Source organism: Mugil cephalus, chromosome 3 (genome assembly GCF_022458985.1).
Source record: "Mugil cephalus isolate CIBA_MC_2020 chromosome 3, CIBA_Mcephalus_1.1, whole genome shotgun sequence".
In the NCBI taxonomy this organism is placed as follows: Eukaryota; Metazoa; Chordata; class Actinopteri; order Mugiliformes; family Mugilidae; genus Mugil; species Mugil cephalus.
Genome location: NC_061772.1, coordinates 11,412,999 through 11,436,702, shown reverse-complemented (window position 1 = coordinate 11,436,702; position 23,704 = coordinate 11,412,999). Strand labels below are relative to the sequence as shown.

At 39.5% G+C, this 23,704-nt stretch overlaps 1 protein-coding gene across 1 annotated transcript in view; it reads left to right on the top strand.

The window, feature by feature from the left end:
* ush2a (Usher syndrome 2A (autosomal recessive, mild)) overlaps positions 1-23,704 on the top strand; it is a 176,135-nt gene that overhangs the window by 51,715 nt on the left and 100,716 nt on the right. The window contains exons 26-35 of the mRNA XM_047580544.1: positions 585-760; positions 890-1,037; positions 6,123-6,229; positions 6,782-6,905; positions 16,136-16,266; positions 20,180-20,306; positions 20,849-20,950; positions 22,216-22,404; positions 22,875-23,005; positions 23,106-23,385. Coding sequence (XP_047436500.1) covers positions 585-760; positions 890-1,037; positions 6,123-6,229; positions 6,782-6,905; positions 16,136-16,266; positions 20,180-20,306; positions 20,849-20,950; positions 22,216-22,404; positions 22,875-23,005; positions 23,106-23,385 — 1,515 coding nt within the window. The remainder of the gene's footprint in view (positions 1-584; positions 761-889; positions 1,038-6,122; positions 6,230-6,781; positions 6,906-16,135; positions 16,267-20,179; positions 20,307-20,848; positions 20,951-22,215; positions 22,405-22,874; positions 23,006-23,105; positions 23,386-23,704) is intronic.

Sequence of the window (23,704 nt, the reverse complement as noted above, 5' to 3'; positions counted from 1 at the left end):
TTTCACAGCATATTTCACAGTTAGATGCCATCAACAGTAGAATAAAGAATTCTTCTCTCTAATCTGTCATGTAATGGTGGCTATCACAACCGTAGAATTATGGAATACTTAAATCCATTAAGGCCACATAATATCCGTCAAGTCTTGATTTTTAGTGCACCTCTCTGTTAGTATTTTATTTTTAACATAACTGTTTAAGTTTCATTTGGACCTGTTAAGTGAGAGTCAAATGAAAGTAACTACAGAAATACTAAGAAACAAAAAATGTTTTTATATTTTATGTTTGTTTGTTAGGCTACTTCATCTCAGAATTTAAGGTTATACTGTATAAATGAAGACAAATGTGACCTTCTTCTCTGCCTGTGATAAAACAATAGTGCTTTATGCAGGTGTTAATTGCTGGTAGTGAAATAATGTCTCCGTAGATATCTATTAGTAATCCATTAATTACTGCAAAGCTTGTTGTTCTTCCACATTTTTTATGCTTTCTGCACACACTCAATTCCGGCTGAATAGCTCTTCACACTATCAACACTGTTAACCCCCTTCTATGTACAGTTGTGTGATTGTGGCTGTGTTTCCAGTCCCAGAGTTTATGACTCCTCCAGAAGTGTCGGCACTTTCATCCAGCAGTCTCAGAGTTACATGGAACTCTACCGAGGGTCACGGGCTCATAGCCAGAGGAGAGGTCACAGAATATCGGGTGAACATGCTCACAGAGCAGACCAACAATCCCTATGCTCCTCCAGTTGTTAGTCAGGTAAGTGGACACACACACACAACACTAGATAATGAGTGGGACATCTACTAGGTAGAGAGGTGAATGCTGTTGGATGAGCTCATTGTACTTTTGACTTTTGAAAATGCTTTAATGCCCTTCTGTTGTTAGGTCCTGCATAGGGCTGGACCATCAGCACAACCTGTTCATGTTGTCCACGGACTGAAGCCTTACCATGTGTACAACTTCACTGTCACAGTCTGCACCAAAGCAGGTTGCATCAACAGCCTGCCGAGCACGGGACGGACCTTACCAATAGGTATAACTATAAGATCCGCACGCAAACACACTTTAACCTGAGATTTACATCACACCAGCAAACCGAGAAATACCTACACTCCCAAAATGCCGTTTAAAGGACGATCGCGTGCTGCATTCATCACGGAATCATGAAAGCGCGTCTATTCCCTTCACAACAACTGCAGCACACGCCTCACACTCATGTGCACACACACAGAAGCACACAGTCAGTCATCGGGTACTTGAGTGGCGACAGCATTGGTCATGTTAACCAGAGGGGATATTCATGGTGCACGGCAGTAAAAACAATTTACTGTTAATTACAGGGAGAAAAATGTGGCGTAGCACACACTTCCTGCTGGCAATGAATCAAACGCACACAGCTATAGAAACACACACACAGTGTTTGTTGGTATCTGTCTCTCTCTTGCTCTCTTGCTCTTTTGCTCCCTCGCTCATCTGTAAATTTCTAAGTCTGGAAGTAGGTTGGTTACTTGTATTTAATAACTCAGACCCAAATGACTGAGATGAGAAGTAATTGATCGGTGCAGGACGACGTAGACACACATACAGAACACTTTTACCTGTTTCTCTCTTGACAGCTGTGCAGTCTTACTTTCTCACTTTTTCACTCCCTCCATCCTTCACTTTTAACTTTACCTTTCAGTTAAACATAAATAGCACATGGTAGCAGAGGAACATGAATCGCTGCGTATACATGTTGCTCTCACACGCACATGTGACCCTCCAACACACTTTTCCATCTGTTCCCTCACGGTCTCTTCGCTTGCTGCTCATGTATTTCTGTTTAGTTTTGTTTATCTCTTTACGTGAATAGACAATGGGAGCGCTGAATAGCTGTGAACAAAAAAAAACAAAACCTTTCATCTATAAATACTTGTTCTGGGATTTCAGCTTTTGAACGTTCTCTTAACAGCTACATCTGTTGATAGAGCGAATATTCTTACAATTCTCCAAAAGTCGCTCCTTGTGTTCACTGTGATGAATGGTACTTCATATTGTAATCGCTGGACTTTTTAAATGTATTTTTAATGGCTACATCTGTTGACACAGCGACAGTGTTTATTTCAAGTCATTCCAAAGACTTCTCTTGACTGTAATACAGTACAATTCAATATGGCTTATTGTACCCAGTTGACTTTTTGAATGTATTTTTAACAGCCACATCTGTCGCCACCATTTTGTTTCATCCAACGCCAAAGATGTCCCTTGTTTCAACTATAAGAAATGATAATGGCATATGCCGTTTGGTGGATTTTTTTATTATTTTTTTTTTCATCTCCAAACAATTATAATAGCATGTGCTCCTCCACTGGGTATTGAGCTTCTGTTGCAGCGCATCTCATATCACTTTTTTATTATGGCTCAACTATTATCTTGACAGTTTACAGAAAATATTATATTACAGTTATCTTTAGAGCATTAAAGAAAGGTATTCTGAGATGCACATCCGATTAGCGCTGCATTAATCCAGTTTCACTTTAATTAGGCCACAGCTTATCGACAGCAGCTGTTATAATGAGATGGGAATTGCATTTCTATTATTATTTAGTTTTTTGTGACCATCTATGTAACCACAGACACACTGGCCATACATATTTTTTGCATGCTCTTGCCATTTTACTGTTGTCTCAATTTAAACATTAATATTTGTTTTAATTTCATCATTTTACTCAGTATTATATTTTTTTTCATGGACTGCATGGACGGCTCATTCATTTCCTTTAAAACAGTGCTTGCACAAAAGGTTTGGATCATTTTTTATTTATAATTTGAACAGACATGACCTGTAGTTACGGGTAAGTGGCATTTTTCCATCATTCTCAACAGCAGGACACAATAAAAGGAGGGGGTTAACTCTTACCTGCAGCTCTTCATCTAACAGTTCAAAATATTTTCATCCATAGGCCGTCATTCACTGATAAACTGTGAGTTAACAGACATTTGTTGGAATAAAAATGTTTGCGTTTTGGCCCCCTAAGAAAACCTTTTGGCTCCCCCTGTTTTAGTAAAAGTGCTTGTGGCACCTGACAAAAAAAACTCCTTTATGATTTATCCATGAATATATACTTGATACTTTTAATCTTTACTCTGTATTGTGAAATAAAACGAACAAAACTCTATTTCAGGAGAAGGTGATCCTCACACTAAGCGGTGCTCCTGCTACGATGTACTTGAACGTGGTGCGGATGCGCTGATAAATCTGCCACACATGCGGCCGGCCCATTAGAGCCGGCTACCATCTGCTGAAAGTGAGCAGGCAGCATCTGTGAAACCACTGGAGTTACACCAAAGCACACGACTAAACATTAGCGCGCACACTGAGACATACGTAACGACACAAGGAAGGAGGTCTGGGTCCGTGTGTGTTGATGCATTTGCGATTGTTTCAACGTGTGTGTCTTCTCGCAAAGTTATCGATCACGACGTAAAGTGAGTGGCTAATCAGGGGCTGATGGTGATGTTTTATGTATCCTACATCCATAAAGGCTTGTTCTACAAGACAGACACACACACAGACATACACGCATACACACTTACACTGTAACACCACTCAACAGAACAGGAACTTTATTGATTTACGCATAATTGGCCTGAGGCCCTTCTTGAGAAGAGAAATATGCATGGCAAGGGATCGCCATGTCAATAAGTGGTGTGCTTATGTGCGTGGTGTAACTGTACGCTAAGAGCCTGTTAAGACATGTCAGTCGCTGTAAAAACAGGAAACACACACACGTGCACAAATGCTCCTGGGAGCTGGCCCATGATTTAGCTGCTTCATTACCATGTCGGCAGCTAAAATTAACCTTTCTGGTGGACTGTTAACCTTGTGTGTGCGTTTGTGTGCTGTGTGTTTGTGCATGCTCGTGATAAGGCGGCTGGGTTTCGTCAAACCGAGTGTGTCATAGTGTTAAGTTAATTCAGTGAATTAAGCTGCAGATACGAGACACGAGTACATGACATGCAAAGATTACATGACAGTTTATTGTAATCACACCAATCACTAAAGAGAAAGGTAGTCTTATTTGACACCAACATGAACACTCAGTGTCCTTTGCAGTCTGTCAGGTTTGTAATGCGTTACAAACCTCTCCACAGTGGCTTCTGCCTCGTATGGGCTGGGTACTGATGAATGAGTTTAGATGTTCTTTACAATTCTTAAATAATTTTAACCCATTATACAACATTTTCGCCCATTTGATTCCCTGTGGAGACTCACACATTTGTTAAAGATAAGAACTGTGATTCTTATGTTATTATTGTTTTTCGTAATTACATTGTACTACATCACAGTTGTGTTGAACACTTAAATATAAGACAATAGTGGACTGAAGGTTTTGCTGGATTCTTTCATTTTACCATTGAACTGGCAATGTTTTCATCAAAAGTTACAGAGCGTGATGCTGCCATAGGAAGACACATCCCTGTAGTTTTAAACGGGTCCAGTCTAGTCTTTACAGTAACACACACTAACTGGATGTTAACTGATGTCCAGTGCCATCATAGATGACAATCTGACAGGGTAAGTGAATCAGTGACAATGTCCTCAGTAACGTCGCAGTGTCACAGTTGGTTGTCACCAAGGGACGCCACAGTTCACTGAGGTCAGTCCAGTTTGATCAAACCTCAGAACCAGCAGACCATGGTCCATTTGTCCAGTGAGTTTCACTCAGAGTCATGCAACGAAAGGTTTCTGCTGTCTCATGTACAGATACACCACGGCTTAGTTATTGAGAATGTACAGGTCTCCAGCAGACTAATGTCGTACCAATTACTGTAATGTAATATTATATAAGTCATATTTTGCATTTGCATTTTCCTCTCTGCTGCCTAACAATCTCCTCTTAAAAATGATTCTTATTATTTCTAGCAGTACTTTGTAGAATACGTGCTAACAATAAACCACTGTTTAAAGGAAGATGCATGTTCACACATATATGTGTGTTTGACACAATGTTCCTAATGTCATCACAGCTCAATATCAATAGACTGGTAAGCTATCGATTGGCAGTAATTTATGGTTTGATGTGCCAGGATGAGGCGCCTAAGACAAGCTGTCCACTTCCCTTTTAAGAGCTCTATTAGAACTCACACTAAAGATGGCCCGCACGCCGAGAGCTAATTTACTCCTACCACGGACCATTTAGACAATTACTGAAACACACACACACACACAGGGAGAAACACAACGGATGGAATGACACTTAATGCACACACGTCTTTCCCATCTCAACACCAGTCCATCACTCGCTACGTTTCTCCTTCCATTCTTATATATCTCCTTTCCCCATATCAGCCCGTCTCCGGTTGATTTATTTATGATACACGTTGAAACTGCGGTTCCAGCACCTCCCAGTATGTTTCAGAGGGGCATTTAATTTAACATCTAAAGTGAAAGAAGGAAATTAAATTGATCCTCGGTTAAAGGAAAATGGCGATTTTATTCAGTCTGGAAACAGAATATACTGAAGGAGAGACGTGAGCTGAAGAGCAGGGTCCTTCTGGGAAATAAAAAAAATGTATATATATCTGGAAAATGCTGAATATATTTATTCATCATTAAATCATTTTGAGTCAGTGAGCTTTGGGATACAGGTTAACTGTTTGCACATTTTACATTAAACATTTTGAACAGATGTCACGACTGAACAAGGCTTGAACCCAAATCCACGACTCAGAGATGAAGAGGAAAAATACGATGAGAAGTATTAAATTCACAAGGAAAATAGTTAAAGTTAATGGAAAACTTTGACCTGGTCAGAACAAAGCTGAGACGAAGCTGGTTCTACAGGACGAACTGGCAAAGGATTAAGACGCGGACACACTGGGGACATTAGACACAGTTGGAAACAATCAGGGTGGGGAAGACGAGCACAATGGTGGGAGCACACAGGACGGCCAAGCCAACGACAACACAGAAAGAAAAGGGTCAACAAAACAAAAGTGGAAACAGAAAAAACAGAACATGACCAGTTTTACTTTCTCAGTATGACAAGAGAGTGGTAAATGTTGGAAGTCAGTTCAGATGATTAACTAACTTATTAGTTAACATTATGTTTCTATTTGTCTTTCCTGCTCTCAGCTCCAACAGGACTGTCTTCACCACGATTATATCCAGTAAATGAAACCACCATTCAGATAGACTGGGACCCCCCAACCCAACTCAACGGACCACACCCACTATATCAAGTAAGAGCTGGATTTAGTATATGACAAGTGGTATTTTTCCTTTTTGTGTGTGTGTGTGTGTGTGTTTTAATAGAAAAGTAATTTATTACTGTTGTCTTGTTATGCCACTTGCATGTCTCTGGGTATGATGATGTCTGTTGTATGACCCACAAATGTATAATAAATATATACTCAATGGTTTGAGATACAGTTGTCGTTTGGTTGATATTTGTGGTTTTGAGTGAAATGTTTTAACATATTTTGTAAAAATTGGTGTGAAATATGCAACTTAAGGCCTTGAAATAAACTGCTATCCAAATGTTTTTGGTTATCCCCTGATTCTCCCCTGATATGTAACCGTTAAAGAAAAAAAAAAATCCAGTTTGCCCAATTATTTTTTTCATAACCGACTATGTTCTAAAGTATTTGATGTTGATCAACCTCAGCTGTATTTTTGTGTTTCTTGCCAATTAGCACATAATATCACCCTAACCAAGACATAATTCAAAATAATATATATTAGGAACTATTATATCAGTGTTAATATTAATGTTACGATGATGTGTTTTCCAGGTGGAGAGAACAGACGTTTCTCTCTCTGATCCACAAGATCCAGTCGTCAGAGGAACCAGATTCTCAGGAAACAGTTACTACCAGTTTCCCAGTGACACCCTACCAAGCAACACCGACTTCACAGGTAAGAAATAATGTCAAGGTACGTCCAGATGTTTACGTTTATCAGAAAATGGACAACATATCCATCCACATTGCCATGCACTATATGTGAGCACAAGCATGCTGTACGCATGCCTTTGTTTTTGCATTGTTCAGTGAGTTCACTGCAGTCTCTCAGTCTTCTAGCGACATCCCTTTACAATGACTTCCCCAGTCATCTTAAAGGACAATTATCTTTCTGTTTACCAGCATCATTAGAGGGTTGAGCTGCACAGCCAAACATGTTCTGCTTCATCTGAGAACATCACCCAGTCTGACGCTCATAATTAATGACTGCTGATACTAATCAGTGGGATTTGAGCAGCCAAAGCTCTTTGACGCCACTTGAGATTACTTCACTGTCCTGCACAAACCTTGTATCGCCAGTTGTGTTTTTCTGTCTAAGCATAAAGCTCAACGTTAGCTGATAGAGAAAGCTAAAAAAATAAATAATAGATATAAAAACTGGGATATAAATGTGTGACATGTTTACATCCACAGTAAAGGAAGCTTTCTGAAACTATTGCCAAATTCTTGGCTTTGAGCAGATGAAAGTGTTCATCTGTAATTCTTATGAGACTGATCCACTGTAATTAAACCAACAAAGCCCTCTGCGTTGGTCACATAATCTTGCTCTATCTAAAATGTCTAATCTAATCTAATAAGTTTGTCATGCACAAAGTGGCCATCATTTACCGTTCTTGTTATATCCGAAACACTATGTGCTCACAATCGAAAAACAAAATGTACTGGTTCCCTACAGTATTTGAGTGTCAGTTTTAGTGGCCTTTAAAATGGGGTAGTAGGAAAATATGGTGTAGAATCACAAAGAGAATGATTGAATGTTTTCATCAACTAATATAAAAGTGCAGTAACATAAAATTATTTTAAATAATGCAAAAATGGAGCGGAAAGCAAATCATGTTTTGTAGAATTAAATCAGCCATGCGATGTTGGAGAAATTCACACAACCAACAATACAATATTTAACTACAACCTCTTCAGCTGATGCTTTAAACTGGATCTTTGGAACGTCCTTTATTATTTACTATTCACACTGGATTATATATATTGTTGTGTGTTCACCTATTCTCTATCCTGTCTCCACACTGATCTATTGTTTGCTCATATGGATGTGAGTGATCTGAGCTTGTTAATATGGGTGTGGCTAAAACGCAGCATGCATGCAGAGTATAATTTATAAAGCTGTCAGATAATTTTTTTCCTATATTAATGTCAACTCTCTGATCTTCTTTTACTCCTTTACTCCTGTGCGATCTGACTCCTTGAATGAGATGATTGTTCTGGCCCATTAGGAACTTCTTTTCTAACAAACTCCTTAAAATAAATGTAAATAAATACATGAGTGTACAACTATTTTAATGCAAAGAAAAAAAGCTAAAAACTTTCTTGTGAAATCTTAAGAAACCCAAAATCAGTTTTCTCCACCTGCTGCGTCTTGCTTCTTCTTTGCTCTTGAAATTCTATATTTTTATCTCAAATCGGCAAACGATGATTTTAGATCTCATCCTTGCCTGTCCAGCACAAGGTAAATAGATCTCTCTGAGTATGTCCAGCAAATAGATGATGATTTTTGCTATTGAGAGACGCTTCTCATCTCCTCCACTCTCCTCCTTCATAAAGGGTAATGGATCAGACAATCACTTTCAGACCGGATCTATTCTGGACCATCAATGTGTCGGCAGTCCTCAAACCATCGCCCTTTTACAACCATCAATACTAATAGCATCATCTACAGACAATTATTCCCATCGAAGCGCACGGAACAGCGAACAAATCAAAGCCAAATTGGATTATGAATGTAATGCAGTGTAATGCCCCCTCGAGAGTCAATTGATCACAGAGGAGAGACTTGTCAATCGCTGATGTCTTGTGGAAACCTGGTAACTCCGTGCATGACAACTGTAAAAATGTTACGAGTGCAATCTTTGCATAGTGTGGCATCGCAAGGCACAATACTTTATTTAAAAAACTCCCCTGCTTTCAAGTGATCCTGATAGACCTTTTGAATGAAAGAGAAAACCATATTTTTTCTACGTCAACATTTTGCATGCTCCTAGAATACTAATATTTATTTTTGCTATTGATATTCGTACTGCAGGCTTCCTCATTTCCCAAACTTATCAATTAAGGGTGCATCATTGAGTTGGGTCAATATTCCGAATGTTAAATCTTAGTTAAGGTCAAAATTGTTTATCATGTAAAATCACATGATATCTGCCCTTTCTCCTGTTACTTTATGACCACTTTACTAAAATCATTTTTTGGCCAAATAGGCTTTTTTCCATATGCAGGCTCGGGAGTGCAGGTCTCATAAATGAAGTCTGTGTTTAAAGAAGCTTTTTAATGCTTAATGACAGTACTTGAGGTCAATATTTACCACACTGAATCTTACTTAAGATTAGATATGACTATAATCATGCTGTGACGTGAATAACCCGTAAGTGCTTGTTTCCATAAATGCATGTTAGTTCATTCATCTTATCTGTAATGTTTCTGTATCTAAAGCCCTGACTTCTGCTCTCGGTGTTCATATTTGAATTCTCTGTGCACCTCGGTTAAGACTGACATATGTTATTCTTTGTAAAATCATCTGTTTAAATGGAAATGGGTCAAAATAGATTACACTGTCCACTCTCCTCCCCTTTGTAATTCCTCACTGGTTTACCCTGAAATGGGCTGTTTAAAACGAGGATGGTGCCCCGCTTACGTTTTTGCTAATTTGATGCATGCCTTTAACAAACACCAAATGAAGAGAGATGAAACATCATGCAAATATTTTATAAAAAAAAGAAAAAATTAACGTAGAAACAATTAGACTTGGATAATCTCCAGACACGTCTAATACAGTACATTGCAGCAGTACCACTGCAGCAACTGAGCAGGAAAGAGGGAAATGTTAAATGATACAAATTATTTTTCCTTAATTAATATGATTGATTGCCAGGCATTGACGTTGAGAGGAGAGGGGGAGAAATGTGTGAAGGGAAAGTTTGCACAGACATCATTAGTTTTTCCCCATTTAAAGATTAATCAGAAGAGGCTGGGCTCTTTAATTCTGTCATTTGTATATTTAATGGGCTGCTGCAGAATCTATGGGTGTAATTAGCTAGCTGCCGCGCTCTCATTAATACGCCAGGCTCTGATTAATGCCAGCAGAGAGCTAACATGACTGGAGTTATTCAGGTTATGTTGTGTAGATGATTACACACAACCTCCACTATTTACTGAGACAGAGAGAGCAGACACAATGCACATGAAACAATACCACCTAATAAATAAGACTGCACTTAAAACTTTAAATGGCTCAATATTACTACTTGTAGTAATAAACTTGTAGTGTGTTATGGACTATAACACAACTCTTCTTTTTTTTTTTGCTCTGAAACTGTAAACTTAACTGTACGTCATGAATTTCATATGAAGCATTTCTTTTATCATTCAATTATTTCAAATTCCTTTCACAGAACAATTCTTGGGTTAAAGTTATTGGTTTTATGTCTTTATAGTTCATAAAGTGTTTCACACAATACATTTCATATCGTGTCAGTCAAAAAAACTAAACGAACAGGTGCATTGGAAATTGTAATGAACATTTTTGTCTTTGTGGGCCACTTGAAGGATTATACACTTTCCCATTGTTTTAACAAACTGAGGTTTTTATTCTTCAACGGAAGGGCATTCATAAATACATTGTCTGATTGGAATAGCCACGATGGAGATACCCTATTTAGATATATAATTAAGTAAATGCAGCCAAAATACAATATCCTAACAATATCCACAGATTTAACCAGAAGAGCCAGAAAGCGCATCGTAACTCCTTGGAAAAGGCCAGGCAATGTAAACACAAAAGTTTAGCAAAGAAAGTAGATTTGTTTTTGTTTTATTCAGTCATTTACAAAGTCAAAATTATCACTAGACATTAGAGATCTTAAGCAGGCTATTATTCACTATATAAAATATCAAATTAACATTAAAGTAACTGACTTGGATTTCTTAATCATGCTTCTATTATACTTGATATTTATTTATCGAGTTAAATGGTGTAAACGTTTCTGTAAACATGCATTTGAGCATCTGTGAGGATTTAGCATGTAAGTGCTGTTGTGTTTGTTCTTTGCACTGCTGGTGCTTGTGTGCATGTGTAGTTGTTTGAGAGTGTGTTTACTTGTACTGTATGTGTAACAGAGTCACCTGTCATAGTGTGTGCTCAGGTTTGTCTGTTGATGGCTCCAAAGTGGTTGTCAGTGTGAAGTAGCACAAGTCCTTAGGGGAAATGTGAAGGAAGTAATGCTGAGCACGAGCAGTGTCACTTAGATGCTGTACATTTGGACATGCTTGGCCATCTTGTCCATCACTAGAAGTGTAAACTTACACATGCATACTATACATCATATGCAAGCCCCAACACTTGTATCTCTTAAAACAATATCTTAAAATGACATATATATACAAAATGGCCCACTTTGTTTAGAGCATCCAGGAAAGCAATATGCATTCATGTATAGATGTACAATTCATCCAGCTGCTTCTGTCGCCCCATCAGTGAAAACTAGTGATCCAGTGTCAATGGAAGCTATTCATGCCCATGCCTTAAAATACATCCACAGTGTTTTACTGGGGATTTTGTGTTCTTCAGATCCTTCACTGTCCCAAGCCTTGTCCTTACATCTGTCCAAAGAGGGATGGTCCTGGAGTGGTCGAGAGAATAGTCTAATCTGGCCTTTTGATTATTGGGGTTATGAGTGATATGCATAGATGTTGTACAGACTATTCAATTAGTGGACTTGATTGCTAGGCGGATGAGGAACCCAGTGGACCATTGCAGGAAACTAGCAGCGGTTCATCAAGTGTGCTGAAATGCTTCACTAAAGATGAAGCTCCTACTGTGACAGGAAAAATATGTAATAAACTGTAGAAAAAACCCGGACACCTGCTAAGCTCCAATTTAAACTTTTAATGTCATGACATTTTGGACCAGCAGGTCCTTCTTCAGATGAATGAAAAAACATACAGAAAACACCATCTTAAATTCTCATCATGCATCTCTCAGCCAGTCCTTAAATACAATAAAAGTACTACCACAATTTAAACTCATCTGACAAGGCACCCGCTAAATTTGGCATAGCAACAGTCCAAATCCTCTTGGCAGCAGTTAATTAACAACTTCACTAGAAGACTTGCCATAAAAGAGAGGAGGCAATTTGTTGGTGAAATTCATTGTCAGCATTATTGGACTTTAAGCTGCTGTACACGAAAAAGGCTTTGAAGAAATACTGCATTTTCTTAACCTGGCTACACTATCCCATGACTATGAAGTACTAATAAAAGTTATTGACAGTGCAGATTAATATAGGCTATATGGGCAGCACAAAGTATTGATAAGCACACGTGTTTCTGTTGTGTTGTATTAGTTGACATAGTTTCTGTGGTTGTCTTTTTTTGGTCCTTGATGTCAGTGAATGCACCATGAAAGACACAGATTTGCTGAAAGAGCCTGACAGTGTTTGTGGTGTTGGCATGGGCTATGGCCGACAGTACCCCGTGTTCAAGTGTCATTAAACTTGCAGAAAAGCCTTCGCAGCTTCCTTTGTGTGAAACACTACAATATGTGTTCAGGTCAGAATATAGATTTCATAGTTGCAAAGCATTACTTTCTACTTTGTTTTTATGTGACGTCAAAGGCAACTTGTCAACTTCGACTCGATTTTCACCACATGTTAGTTCAAATCACTAATTTATATCTTGTGTTGAACTTTCTGCGTTTGGTCTTATACTTTCATGAAGTCTTACATCAGGATACTTGGAAAATGTTGCTTCTAATGAGTAAATGAGGGAATGAGTGAATTTCTGTGTTGATTTTACCTCTCATAATGTTCCTGCTGCTTCTCTGACAGATCTGTTTGTTTCATGTAGCCTAAGAAGCGTCTTTTCTGAGAGCTTTGAATGCATGTTGTATGTTCAGAGCAACTCTAAGAAACATCTCCAGTTTTTTCCTTGATGATATGTTGAAGTAATACCTGTATCTGTCCACAAAACACCTTAAGGCCAAATTCCTTATATACCTACAACTTGAATATATGCTTTGATAAACAGCTAATAACCTAAAAATGTACCCAAACATACTGACCAGTCACAGCATTCAAAACACTGACAGGAGGAAACTTTTGGACCTGGGATTTGTGTGGATGTTACTGGTGTAACATTTTTTTATAGACTATAAGGGACACCTACACAATATTAGGAAATTAGTCATAATGATAATGATGTCAGCCTGAATTGCACAAGTGTATTTCATTTAATGCTTCTAACCATTGGACAGAAGCTGCTTCTCAGCTGTAACTTCCTATGAATGTGTGTCTGGGACAATGGGCATGTCCCCTGTGTACATTGTGTGTATGAGATAATAATATTCCTGGCACCCTGCAGTAAAGAAAAAAAACACTGATGCCTCTCTCTCTCTCTTTTAATCTTAGTAACAGTTTACACAAGCATAATATCAGTGAAAGAGGGAGGAAGCACAGAGTAGCATGTGTGAAAAGGAGCAGATTTGAGAGTGAAAGAAGTACAAGGTAAATTGAAGATGCAAGGATAGAAAACATATTCAGGGGAGGTAGAGGAGGAGAAAAGAAGAATGAAAAGGTCAGGATGAAGAAGAGGAAGGTTAAAAGCAGAGGGAAGAGAGAAAGGATGGATTGAGAGATCAGGAGACGGTGATAGAGGAAGAGAAGGTTAAAGGGGGGTAATGTAATGTCAGGTATCTGTCATGACTTCACTCATCTCTGTGGTGACAAGGTCATGAATGTAAATGACACATGCGTGCATGATGTACAAAATGCAAGTCCAGTGTAAAGAACATCTTTGTCTTGTCTTAGCTGAATACTATCACCACAGTTATTGTACTGTACCATCTGTCCATATATGCTAGGATCAGTTGAGATCAGTCGAAGTCCATGAGAGATTTTTAGGGCCGGACATATCAGACCGACTGTCAACTTTTACCGCCACAGTTTTTGTGGCCCTAGGCCCTAGTTTTTGTGGAGTGTCCAATGCTGTAGGCTTCATTCAGACTCCTTGTTGGTTACGTTTTGACCGATTGCGTGTGTTGAACCTTGGGCGGATGAGAGAGATTGTTCTGATTGGCGGTTCAGCTTAGCCATTACACAACCAATACACAAGAAGGAATTGACAAAAGCAAACAAAAGTCGAGCAGGCACGCATAAAAGGCTTTTCTCACCATCTGAACATCCCAATACAACAATATGACTATCAAGATTACACAACATTATTATAATAACTGAAGATCAGCTGATCACTATGATTTAGGAGAGGCCACCTTTGTATGAATTTGTATATTTACCATCCTAGCTCTTACATTTTCCATTTTTGAATAACAAATGCAGACTACTGCCTCTTGCAGGAAAAGTTTTTACTCTAACGCCTGTACAACATGTTCTGGTTGACTACAAGCTACAGTCTTTGCGGTGTGTTTTTTGACAATTTGATGATGTCTGGGCGAAATGGGGATCTATGTAGGTGCTACAGTGACACTGCTCTTAGACCAGTGGGAATTTATCTAACGATATACAGAGTGTACAAATCCCAAAAATATGTGAGGTACGTATTTTTGGCTTATATGCATTTGATTGTCCAGTTCAAAAAGGGCCAAAATGAACAACATGAAAAACTGAGAGTTCTGTGAAACGGTTAATCTGTATTCATTTTGAGTTTGCCGTGTAACTGTTTGACTCCTCTCCATGTTAAGTGAATTCACACACTAATTATTTTGCTAACACTGGCTTCTGATGAACCCCGTGCCGTCTCCATTCAACTCCTCAGATCTTCCCACACTTCTGTTCTCTGCAGAGAGAGACGGAGCTGAGGAAACACACACATAAACCTGCATGGTCTGTGTGGTTATGTGGATCTAGTAGTGGATTAAGATCCAATCTCTGATCCACAGCAACATGACAAGACGGCACGCCGGATGAATTCTCTGCTGTGTGCGTTGGTGTGTGTGTTTTAGAGGTTCTGCTGTTCTAAGAACCAGCGAGTTTCCCACATTGCTGAAGCTTTAAGTTGAACATGATAGAATAGATAGAACAATTTATCCAGAACTGTCTTGGTGAAATTTACAATATATTCTTCATAACTTGATTTTTTCAGATTCCTGCTAATGTGTCAGATTTTTTTCTTACTTTATTGCATTTAAGAACAGCTTTATCTGAAATATGACAACTAACTTATCTTTCGCTGGAAATTAGATTGTTTTTCTTAACGAAATTTATTTCTGCGTTCCTGACCAGTGTTGTAACTTGACGATGCAAGAAGGCAGTGTAGTAAATTGATAATCACTATTAAGCTGATTTAGTGGAATATTTGGATGTGTACATGTGTAGATCCCAAGCGTATAATGTTTCGTTTTTGTCAATAGTTCCAAATATTCATAATTACTTTCTTTCATTTTTTGTCTCTTATAATGTAGAAAATTAAGATCCAACCGAAAGATCACAAGTGGAAGCTGGTAAAAATGTGGAATGAGGTGCGTCTTAGACTAGTCTCCTCAGGCTCATGTTTCCCCTGATGTATCTCAGTGGTAAGATTATCCTAGACAGCTTGGCTTACTGTGGAAATGAAGTCAGCTTAGACGATCTTTGCTGTTGGGAAACAGAAATCTTGATAGAAATGTAAGAAGTACGTTTGCACATTCCTTCTGTTGTTAAGCAGACCTATACAATATACCTGGTTTCAAGATCTGAAGAGGGAATCAGGACCAATGAGACCTCGTAATGGGTTTCAAATGTAATTTTCATGACAGTGGTAATTATGCAAAATGTCTGAAGGAAGAAACACGCGTCCAGTATATTGTTTGTGTGTTGATCGTGGTCCTATTCTTTGTTTTAGGGGAAAATGTGTGTAGCTGCTTGATATCTAAATGTTCAGCTTTAGCTCTGGGAACTCACAGGTTCCAAACTTACCCCCAGTGGGTCCAGCAGAGTTTATGGTTTTGCAGCATATTACATATTACATGGTTCTTGTATTTCAGTATGACAAATTTTCACATTTATTGGAAATGTTGTCAAGATGTTTAATAGTACATCTTAAATGAATAAATCTTAAATCTTAAATGTTATCTTAAATGAATGTCTTATTCAGTATTTGTCTTCACACTTTTCTTTTTTGTGGCAGGTGTCGCGCTGAGTTTCAAAACTCGGTCTCCAGATGGTCTGCTGCTCTGTGCCTTCTCTCCAGGAAGTCAGGAAGAGTTCTTGGCCATTCAGATCAAAAATGGACGGCCGTACTTTTTGTTTGACCCACAGGTATATAACCTTTTTTTCGATACCTTTCACAATGTGGAAGCAAAGATCATATGTTATAGACTTGTACTAAAAAAAAAAAAAAATCAGTTTAGATTGAATTTGCTGCCCACTTAACATGTTCATTTGCTTCATGTGATTTCATGAATCTTCTTCACCCACGTATGTTTTTTGTTTTGTTTTGTTTTATTCCATTTTACCCACTTAACTCACTTACTCACCCTCAGCTGTTTTTCTTTCGTTTCTTATAATCCAGCTCTGTCTTTCTCTCTTTTACATCCTCTCTCCGGTCTATAGCAGTTTCTCTCTCGCTTGCTCTCATCTAATAAATGTGATCTGTAGCCCCTCATTGGTTTCTGTCAGGGAGACAGGGAGAGGGGGAAAACTTTGAAAGTGTGTCAACGTTTGAATTGGACTGCAATTAACTCATTCCCTGCAGTCACCACGCGTGAATACCAATTGCAAGCTAATTAAGCTTTGCACCCTGACACACACACATACACACACACACAGACACACAGTCCTGCCCGCCTTATCCATCCATACAGACACATGTAGAAGGGTTAAAGAGTCAACGACTTCAATGATGAAATTGATGAAGGGAGATGATTACACATACTTCCATGAGGCCACCAACTAATTACACACTTAGACAAACACACACATACACACTATACTTTAGGTCCTTGTCACTATCACTACGCAATACTTTGTTATCAAAAACTCCAAATCAGATCGTAAGTACTGGATGTATGTCACTGAACAGTGTGTGTCTGTGTGTGTGATGGAGTGAATGTGTGTCTTCACCTACTGGGTTGATTCCTTTGTTTAGTCTAGTTTGGTGTAATTAACAGTGGGAGTGGTGTCATGGCTTATTAGTGTTCCCCTAGATACATATAGCTGGGCCCATTACTTCCCCCTATTAGCCTGTTGAGTTAGCCTAATGGGATTACCAGTGCAGGGGGTGGGGTGGGGGTGGGGGGTAATTTAGCATGACACAGGAAAGTGATATGCTCATAAATATGTGCACATTTGAGCTGCCACACGCACGCATCGAACCGCAAGAACACTCCAAGACGCCTCCTTTCACATGTAGAAGAGCCACTACCTGTTTAATCAAAGTTTTAAAGTTACTTGAGTTGCTTGTCATTTGTATGCGATAGTCATAGTATGTGGTATATTTAATGTTTGCAGGAGAAAGCAAGCTCATGAGAAAGTGTCCTCTGTGATGAATGGAGACAGTGAAACAGACCAAACCCTAACCATGAGCATCCATATTTATAAATGGTAAATCTAAATTAAGTGAAATCGTTGCCAAGAAGGCAATGTGTCGCAGACAAGTCGCTAAAATAAGTTGTCATAGTATCATGGCTTACTCTCCAATAATGACTGAGATGTTTTAAAATCCAGGAGAATGGATTCGCTAAACCTCCAGGTTTATAAGGATCCAGGAAGTAGCTGGGGATCCTCTATTAGGGAGGATGTTGATGGAGATAGAGAGCTGGGTGTGTCTGCCCCAATAACAAAGGGAAAACATTAAAAATAACTTAATGGCTAAAGCAGGAGTTATTGTCCACTGCGGGTACCTTATTAAATGAAATGCATAAGTCCTGGTTGCTGTAAAGGAAAGTATCATCAGACTGGTTATTATATTCTTACTCGTTTTGAAGTGTTTTCAACATATTTTAGTTTTGAAATGCATTTCAGTGTAACGCTGTTATAGCGCACTTATATGTTGATATATATTGTGACAGTTTACAGCATACAGGACGAGAATGTGCTCAGACCTTATCATGATTCCCTGAGCACCTTCCACGTGTACAGCATCATATCCAGATAAAAACAGCTTGTGAGTTGACTCAAGTAGAAAAATCTGAAGATGACCTGCCTCCAAGTCCTGTTATTCTCTCCACATGTCTGTCAGCTGGTGTTTGAATGGGTGCATGCACTGGTGCTGGGTACATTATTATTGTTTTTTTTTTTTTCTTTAAAAAAAAAAAAAAAAAAACTGGGCTTTTAAGATGACACAATTCTGTGAACCTTCTTTGATTATCTGTCACAACTGTTTAAAAACAGTTGGCTGCCAGTCTTCGACAGTGTGGTTAGAAGGTCACCGCACCGGTGAAGACCTGGGCTAAAACTGTAACACGTTATAGTGAAATACTCTTACAAGAATGGACAAGAGAAAACAGGTGGGAGATCCTCCGTGGAGACGGTGAGTGAGACGAGAGACCTAGATGTTATCTGATATGAAAGTGACAAACCACTTTGTCCCAGGACACCCTGATCTTAGTGTTTTGCAGAGATAGTCTTTGTGTGCACGCACATACACCACACGTTTTAGTTTATTTTGTCTTGTTATTACGTGTCAGTGTACAAACACACAAACACACACTAATAATGCTCAAATTAAGTAGGAGGCTACTAAGTTGTTTAGCTGAGAAAGCCACAGGGGCAGCACTTTGGGTAAGTGCTACTTATTTGGTGTGTGTCTGCCCACCATCCTCCAGTATCACATACTGTATATTAAAGATATTGGGCGTTGGGGCATTCAACAGTGGACCCATAACCCAGTGGAGTGCTGTACCACTCAAACAATGACACCATCGCATCAGTGGGTCTTTTCTAAAGTGAGGTTTTTTTCATCCAGCTATTCACTCACACATGATTTTTTTTCCTAATACTTTATGTTGCCCAACAAAATAAAATAAAACCGTCATTAGTCTTTGCCAAAACCACTTGAATAGTTATCAACGCCTTGCTCGAGGGTGCGTCAGCAGTGGTCCCTGGGAGAGTTTAGCATCAAGTACTTCCACTGCTTAAAGCTGTATCTCCAGGCAGGTGATTGAGATGGGCGTGTTTACGTGTATGTGTAAGATAGAGAGGGGAAAAAAACGAGATAAATAGACTCCTCCTCTCTTGTCTTGTTAAGTAGAGCCGTCTAGCAAAGGTAGTAAAGATGTCAGATGCTGAAATACTCTGGCATTCATACATTTATTGATCTCATCATTAAATCTTCATCACCGCACGTGTGTCTGTGTATGTGTGTGCGCGCGTGTGCCCGTTACTCTTGTTTTACTACACTACTCTTTGCCTACTTGCTAAAAGCTGATCACAACAATGATGTCATACTTAATAGGTCGCAAAAAGCCCTGTAACAACACTTTGATGATTATATGTGCATGTTCGTGTCCTTTCCAGGCTGCCGCGTGTGTTATGTGTGTCGCCGATTCTTAATGTCTAACCTTGCACTAGTGATCATTGTAAGTAAGCATGCCTGATTGCACTGTGATTTGAAAACTGTCTCTTTTGAGCCAGAGGTCATGGATTTACTTTACTGATTACTGTACGACACGTACGCCCGTGGGCAGGAGTCAGGGAAGAAGTGAGAGTCAGCGGCTGTCTTCACACCATTAATATACACCGATCAGCCACAACGGGAGAAGTAAATAACACGACAATAAAACTTTTGGACCTGACATTCGTGTGGATGTTACTTAGACACCTAGACCAGACCAGGCCCCTCTACCCCGTAGCAATGACACTCCCAGCAGGACGCAGACACACACACAAAAGAGGTTTAGGAACAATTCAACATAAAAAACAAAACAAAAAATAGAACAAGGTGTTGACCTGGCCTCCAAATTCACTAGAGCCGGAACTGATTAAGTATCTGTGGGATGATCCACAGAGGCCCCTCCCCTCAACCCATAGGACCTAAAGACCCCCACTAACAACATCATACCACCAGACACCACAGGACACCGTCAGAAGGCCCATATCCATTCTCTAATGAGTCACAACTGTTTTGGAGGCTCAGGGGAGACCTGCACAATATTAGTTTAGTATTAAGTCATAATGTTATGGCTGATCGGTGTTTAACTTCTTGCGTGTGTTGTGGTTGTATGTGTTGCAGGGCTCAGCAGTGGCTGTGAGTTTACAGGGTGATGGAGGGCGCCGCTACAACGATGGACAGTGGCACAGCATCACAGCAACGCGGCGAGGGGCCGTGGGAACAATCGTTGTAAACGATCAATACCGAGGTAACTCTTCTCATATTCATACTGACCACCGTGTGTGTCTGCTCCGTGTGTGGGTGTGTGAGTGTGAATGTTAGTATATTACACTCATCTACTCAAGCAAAGATGTACACATGGGCATAGGCGAGCAATAATATGTGTGTGTGTGTGTGTGTGTTTCTATGTATGTAAATCCCCCAGCTCCGCGTAGAGGTATTAGCAAGGTTAATCCCAGCCACTCAGTGTATGATGAGAAAAATACTGCTTCACACATGCACGTAGACACTTAAGATCTTCAGTTGTTCTCAAATATGTTATTCATGTTTTGTACCTGTGTAAATCTGGAAAGGTTTCCATGAGTTAAACCCTTCTTCAGTGTTACTCCTTTCTCCTTTTCTTTCCGTCAGTTTTACAACCTTTACCCTCCTCCCTCATTTGTTGTTTGTTGTCATTTTATTGTAATGGGTCCCATTCATATTTTTTCCAATTTAATAATTACACTTACCGCTCCTACTTTTCATTCCTTGTGCAATGATTAACACCCCCACCATCACTGCCACCACCAGGACTTGCGTCAGCTTCCAGTGGCAGTACTGTTATTGGTGAGAACTCGGGGGTGTTTATTGGAGGGCTGCCTGAAGACTTTAATCTGCTGAGACACGATTCAGGTAAGTCCACCAGTTTTTTGGTTGGCATTAGGTTGATGGAACGTGTCATCTTTGTCAATGTATTTACTCCTTCTATAATATGTAAGCTAAGTTTAAAAACAACAACTCTTTCAATACATTTCCACAGGCATGTTGTGTTCTCCACGGTTATAGAGCCTGTTCAGACCGTGCATTAACATCTGATCTAGGCACTCTGATCACAAGTAACCAGCTGTTGGTGCGTTTGTTCATACTTGGCATTAAACATGTGTCTCTAATGGATCTCTACCACTGATCTAGAAATGAGAACAACGCCATCCTATGCATGCGCGTCATGAATTTGATGCACAAAGTTTCCATATGCACCGTAATTTCTGGTAAAATGAATAAATAAAGGACTTATTGACGTATCAATAAAAATCACACTTGTGTACTCATATTAATGCTTTCATTTACTTAAAATCTATTTTTTTACTTAGTTAACAGAAAGTACAACGTACAAGGACAGAATATTTTAAATGACTTTCATTACTAATGAACCATCATCACTTCTTTTTATTTTTAAGCAATTATTATTAATAAAGTTTTTTTTCCTTAACGAATGAGGCAAAACTCCTGTTGAGTATACGTGGTCTTTAATGTGACTCAAGACACATTGTGTTCACACTTCCAAAGCAACGAGGACACATGCGACCCGGACCACCTCCTAATGTGCTCAGAGATCGGATCTCTCAAATATGATCTCCGCATGCTGGATGTGTTCACACCTGTCTTTTACGCCGACCACTTATGCTTAGACAGCCCAGATTAGAACCTAATGCACTGTCTGAACAGGCCCAACAGTATATTAAGGGTTAGGATGGATGGAGTTTCACCCTTTGTCTCTTGGTTGAGGTCTGGCTTCAGCACTAAACTAATTTCCTGCCTTCATAAAATGAAATGCATATCCCAAATGGTCCGAAAAACACCTCAAGTGAGCAGACTTTATTTCCTGTACAATTGGAAGAGAAAAGTGTTGGTCTTTAAGGTGATCTAGAGATGTAAGTGAAATGTTGTGGCACACAACAGCGTCTTATTACAACTGCTATGTTATTTTCTCAATTGGTCAATGCTGTTTAATGTTTTTCTTGCTTTGGCGTGTGTATTTTTGTCTTTTGAAACTTTCAAAGTGTTTCAGATATGCATTTCATTCAACCTGTAGTGCAGTGCAGTTAGGTCTCCTGGGCTCCAAACGATTGCCACTGGCAAGCAGAATTCAATGTTTTTATTCTTCTCTGTCCCACCAGGAGAGGCCCAGCTGGTGCGACAGGGCTTCTCTGGTTGCCTCAGAGATGTGAGCTTTAAGATGACTGACACCCCCTCAGAGGAATGGCAACCTCTGGACTGGGCAAAGGCCACAAAGACGTCGGCGGTGTATGAAAGCTGGGAGGGATGTCCCCTTCAGACAGTGGATGGAGCCCATTTCTTGGGTCACGGTAGATTCTTATTGACTGTTTCTCAATTGATGAACATTAGTGCAGATTGCATGATTACAATTATTGCACAATTTATAATGAAGTGATACATAAACCTTGCAACATACAGTGTAGTAGAACTGCAGCAGGAGCAAAAGCCATGTTGGTCGTCAAGCTGTGAACCAATTTTCAATTATTTTCAGTGGCCCTAATACACGGGCATCCCTGTAAATCTTAATAAGACGCTTGCTGCTGATGTTGGTGGTAATGAGACTGTTTCATGTGAATAAATATGATGATATGTTAATTGGCCTCTGTGTGAAAGATCAGGGTCATTAGTGTACATTTCCTCTACTGCTGCTATAAACAGGCCTGCTCATCCAATCTGTTATTAGCCCGTCACTTGAACGTATGACGCCACATTTTAACACTTGTTTATCATGTTCTCCTGTTACAAAATGTCATGCATTAGTGTTTCTTCTTCATTTCAGGTTACTTGGAGTTGGGCTCGGGTGTATTCAGTGGTGGACAGGACTTTGACATTTCTATGGAATTCAGAACAGACCAGCTCAATGCACTTTTGCTCTTTACGTACAACACACAAACCGAAGACTTTATGCTGGTACGCACAGAAACACGTTTAAAATTTGTAATCCTAAACTGAAAATATGAGTAAGTAAGATGTCAGCTTGTTAGATTTTATTTATCGTCATGTGTTTTAGGTGGAGCTTGAAGGCGGGCTCCTGTCCTTCATTCTTTCCTCTGAAGGTCAGGTGATTGAACTCAGCATGTGGGTGGGGCTTAGCTACTGCGATGGAGACTGGAAACAATTGTCATTGGCAAAACGAGGCTCACTCGTCTCTGCTGAAGTCAATGACTGGGCCGAGGAAACAAGGGGAGTAGGAGGAGCGGTGAGGCTGAGAGTTGACTCACCGTTATACTTGGGGGGCGTGCCAGCAGAGCTCATACATCCTGCACTGGACAGCCGAAGTCACAAACACGGTGAGATGTACAGTGTGTATGCACAGAAATGGTGTTTGATGATGTCCCCTATTTAATGTCCCCTGTTAAATATGTGAGAGTACAGGTGTTTGCTTCAGTTGTCTGTCAAGAGAAGCTTTAAATGAACTAACTAAAATCATTAGTGTTTGCTGACAATGGACTTAAACATACCAATATAGTAAGAATAGTAAATTTAACTTATTTTTAAGTATATTGATAGCTTACTTATCTGTCACAAATTGAATTTGGTGTGTGAGGTTCAGTATTGAAGTGGAGGGCAGTCATGGCTGTTTAAACAATGAAAAATGTGAACTGCAAC